The 5000-nt window shown below is 34.9% G+C and overlaps 1 protein-coding gene across 2 annotated transcripts in view; it reads left to right on the forward strand.

Moving 5' to 3' along the window:
* Positions 1-5000, forward strand: part of LOC106876500 (AMP deaminase 2) — an 87837-nt gene that overhangs the window by 81637 nt on the left and 1200 nt on the right. For both annotated transcript variants that reach the window (XM_089338176.1, XM_089338177.1), the window contains exon 14: positions 3496-3606. In XM_089338176.1, the coding sequence (XP_089194302.1) occupies positions 3496-3606 (111 nt within the window). The remainder of the gene's footprint in view (positions 1-3495; positions 3607-5000) is intronic.

Genomic DNA, 5000 nt, shown 5'->3' on the forward strand with positions numbered 1-5000 from the left:
TTCATAGCCATAGACACACGATTTGTCACCTGTTATGACAACTTCATTCCTCTCTGGTCACTGCATGTCCTCTGCATTCAATGCTTACTTTTCATTATGTAGCATTACAGCTTATACAAAGCATCATACAATTTGCTTTTCACTTAGAGAGAGAGAGAGAGAGAAATCTTTTGTTGCCAACAGAGGTAACAGCTATCTGAAATTTCTCTGTTCTATTCTTATTTTAGCAACTATACTTTCAGAACATCCTCCACTGGTGCGAATTAGATTACCTCAGTAACAGAAAGTAGTATATACTACCTCAAAAGAGCCTCCTGGGTATTTGAGAAAATCTATTTCCTGTATGTCTTTAGTGTTTATTGCTCCTGTGCATCTTCCTCTGTTAGTCTCCCCATGATCCCACTGTACCTCTTGTGTATCCATAGCTTGTATTTGGTACTGTAAGGAATTCCTCCCTGCACCTTTCTTATATATCAAGTGGGGCCATTTACCTGTCTGTTTTCCTGCTTACTAGAACTTACATCTTTTCTAAGTTAACCTTAATGCTTTTGATTCTAGGTTTTGTTCCCACACCTGGAATTTCTTTTCTAATTCTACAACTGATTCCACTATAAGAGCAAGATTATCATTCCCCACCTTCTCTCTCTCCTTTCTCCCCTCTTTCTCCCATTTCTCCCACCCTCTCTTCCCTTTCTCCCCTCTCTCTACACATACACATGCATGCATATATGTGTAGCTTACTACATTCATATGACCCTGTTTATGCACATATCCAGCTTGCTACAGACATGCCTAGCTTACTTTCACATACATGTAACTTACTGCATGTAGACCTGGCTTGCTACACACACACACACACACATCTAGATAAAATAACAACAATACCTTTCCCTTTCTGTCAGTTGGATAGATTTGGATGATTGTTTGAATATTTATAGTATATATAGTTTGTACATTGACTGTCTGACTGGCTTACTTGTTTGTTGGCTGGCTGGTTGGTTGGTTATCTCTTCATCAGTAACAAAAGCTGATCTATTTTTCTGTTAACTAGTTTGAATATATTTATTTATTCACCCTCTAATGTTTTACATTCATTTTATCAACTTAACATGGAAGTAAGATGGTTTTTTGAATATAATTGGATCAAGTGCTTTTCAGCTGTGCCTCTGCTAACCTGCAAAGTCAGTGACCAACCTTTTGTAAGCCAGGCAGACTGAGGTATTTAAGTTAAAATGCTGTATTTTGTCTGGAGATCTCATTGTAATGCTGGTGTAGATGCAAGGTTTGAACTATTGATCAGCTGATCACAGAACCAAGTTGTCAAGTAGTCAAGCTGATAAAGAAGCCTCTACACAGTCACTCAACCAACTAGAAATAGCAGCCAGTTTTCCTGAAACCCCAATTTACTGTCTGAGGCAAGGAAACATTAAGATAATGTGGCCTTAGGTGCAGTGTGTTTATGAAAAGGCAGGATGGTCATAGTTGTAATGTCTTTGATCATCAGTCTGCTTGCACAAAGCTGAACAAAGGTTTAACAACATCAACACAGCTACTGAGACACACAGAGGAAATATGGCAATATTTTCCCTGAGATTACATCATTGTCAATATAGTAATGGTTGTTTGTTTAAACCTGTCTTCTTGTTAGTGAAGGTGAAGTGGAGAAGAGCATTATGACTTTGCATGTAGACTCCATCACACAACTGAGGCATCAGTCACATAAATCTCCACTTTGATTTTCAGTCACATAAATCAAAGTGGGGAAGAAGCTGGGCATATTTTCTGTATATCTATCTTTTACAATAAAATGAACATCACTAAAGGTAGCTGAAGACCAGGTTGTTATCTGTGCATAATACATATGTGTGTAATATATTCTTTTCATAGTTGCAGGCATGACTTGATGATAAGAAGCTTGCTTCCCAATGACACGGTTTTGAATTCAGTCCCACTGTTTGGCTTCTTGGACAAGTGTCTTCTACAATAGTCCTGGGCTGACCAAAGCTTTGTGAATAGATTTGGTAGACAGAAGCTGAAAGTATACCAGCATGCATATATATATATCATTATAGATATAGGGCAGGGAATTGTCAATTAATTAATAAATTAATAATTAACAATTTTACCAAGTAGTTCGGTATGCAAAAAAACCATTATCGGTAAAACTTTTATAATTATAAACATAATTAAGGGATCAGCAAAAATTTCAAATTTATAATCTAGAATATCATGCTGAAGAGAGGAAATAAATTTTTATACAATTGTAATCCCAAAACATGTCCACATAGGCAAAAGAAGAAAAATAATGAAACTAACCTGTCTTCTTTTGCCTATGTGAGTCATGAATATTGCTATCTGTGGAGATATATTGTAGTAGTAGAATTAGTATTTTAACTGGTTTTTCTAAATTTTCGGTATGTTGGTGAAGCAATTTTTGCTGATCCCTTAATTATGTGTGTGTGTATATATATATATATATATATATATATATATATATATATATATATATATAAAGTAAAGAGGAGGACAAATTTTCATAGGTCAAATTCCTTGATCAAAATTCATATATGGTATCAAACCAATCTTAAAATATAATTTGTGAGAATACGAAATATATAGATGCAGATTCATCAGAACTTTTAGGTGTCGAGCATTCCAATATTACGAGTCAATGATGAAGTTAGATGAGCAGTAGTATATAATGAATTAAATATCCTTACGATTGTTCCAGGAAATTGTGTGTATACAATAGGTGTCTTGCTATAGAGGAGCTACATGTACATGTGCGTATGTGTCTTTGTGTTTGTGCTTGTCTCCCATCACTGCTTGACAACCATTGTTAGTTTGTTTACATCCCTGTAACTTGGTGGTCCAGCAAAAAGGGACTGATTGAAGCACCAGGCTTAAAAATAAGTACTAGGAGCAATTTATTCAGTTAAACCCTTCAAGGTGGTGCCCCAGCATGGCTGCAGTCCAATGATTGAAACAAGTAAAACATAAAAGATTAGTCATTGGACTGAGGCCGTGCTGGGTCACTGCCATCAAGGGTTTTAGTCTATCACATCAACCCCGCAACACTTATTTCCATCTGCTGTTTATTTTATCACTATAGTTATTGAATGTTTAAGTTATACTTTTGGGGTACAACCGTAATTTTACACCATTTTTTAAAACATAGACAGACATAGACGCATACACTCTCTGTCTATCTAATAAGTTAGTTAAAGGAAAAGATGCAGTGTTCATGATTTTTTTCAGTTAGTTACTCTCAGATTGAACATCTTCAGGTCAATAGCTGCAAGAACAAAGGTAGGAGGGGAAAGAATGGTTTGAATGTGAAAAAGAAATTGAACTTCACTAAAACCATCCAAGGACCAAGCAGTTGCATTAAATTTACCCTCCATAAAGATTGCTGGAAGTTAGAGAGTCAAAACTTCAGCTGATGTGTCTCTAATGTTATCATAACTTGATCCCTTCTTTTAATTTTACTTGCAGGAACCTCTGATGGAAGAGTACAGTATTGCCGCCCAGGTGTGGAAGTTAAGCACTTGTGATATGTGTGAGATTGCCCGCAACAGTGTTCTACAGAGTGGATTCCCTCATGAGGTTTGTTTACCATTGATATAACATTGTATGTATGTGTATGAGATATTCCCATATATGATGATACTATTTCCCTTGTTGTTACACTAAAAACAATATATGAGTATGTATGATATTCTGAACATGAAAGTCTGTGGGAAATATATTTCACTTTGTGGAATTCCACTTAAAGATACAATTTTTTAGGAATGTAATGTTTTCATAATGCAGGAGGTACCTGTATTAACGAATGAGGAACACCCACTGCTGCTACTGCTGCTGCTGCCACTGTTGACAATATGTGTGAGATTATGCATTATATTCTCATTAGCATTGTTACATCAGCAATGTTTTGTGTGTGATGAGATAAACTGTTCTGTTGCTAACATGGTTATTATTGCAGCATGTTCTGCTAAATATGAGCAGCATAAAAGTAGATCCCTGATGATATCTCCACAAATACTAGGATTCATAACCAGTGAATTCTACTGTTGCTAATTCTAATCCATGGGAGATATGTGTGTAGAGACTGGTTACATTGAAAATAACCAGCCATCTCTTTATCTACTCTTTCTGGAACATGGTTTAGGAAATCCATGTCATCTCTGATCAAACTTGGGTCCAATTCTACATCTATCATTGAATCTTTGACAAACAATTAGAGAATCACAAATCATAAACTATTGAAGACAACCATCAAATCTCAATAGACTTAGGTGAAATTCACATCAGAGATAGAAATAAAACTTTGGAGACTCTTGTGAGACGTGTGAAATAATTGAAGAAAAAAACTAAAAGATTCAAGAATGGTTAGGAATTGAAGGTGAATCCCAACATGAATTGCAAAACAAAAAATCTTGTCTATTGTGTCTCATGACCACAATGCAATGAGAATTACATTAGAGAAACATGTATAAAACTAGCCAACCATGTGAGTGTGCACAAACAGCAAATTAGATATTCATTTTTTAGAAATGTTCCATACTGTAAACATCTAGACATTTGTGCAAACGGAAAATTCAAAATATTCCCTTTTCACAAAATAGGCAAAAAAAAAAAAAGAATACTTTATAAGAATTCTAAATCTAAAATCAAACCAGAAATGGCCAACACTACTACTAAAAACAATTTCTTCTATATGGATTAGCCCAGAACACGTGTTTGAAAAGTTGAACAATGAAAGTGCTTACATACAAAATACACACAATATGAAAACTCCTTTCCCCAAGGTTCATGACATTCTGAATTTAAAAAAAAATTTTAAATAGTTAATGACTTTCAAGAAACTCTTTTTTTTAAAAATATTGTGACTGTATTAAGTATAATATATTTTGCAAAAACTTTTAAATACATACTCTTACACACATGTGCACACACACACATGCATGCATGCATATATGTATTGACATACACATATA

This window comes from Octopus bimaculoides, chromosome 20 (genome assembly GCF_046866305.1).
Source record: "Octopus bimaculoides isolate indiv1 chromosome 20, ASM4686630v1, whole genome shotgun sequence".
Lineage (NCBI taxonomy): Eukaryota > Metazoa > Mollusca > Cephalopoda > Octopoda > Octopodidae > Octopus > Octopus bimaculoides.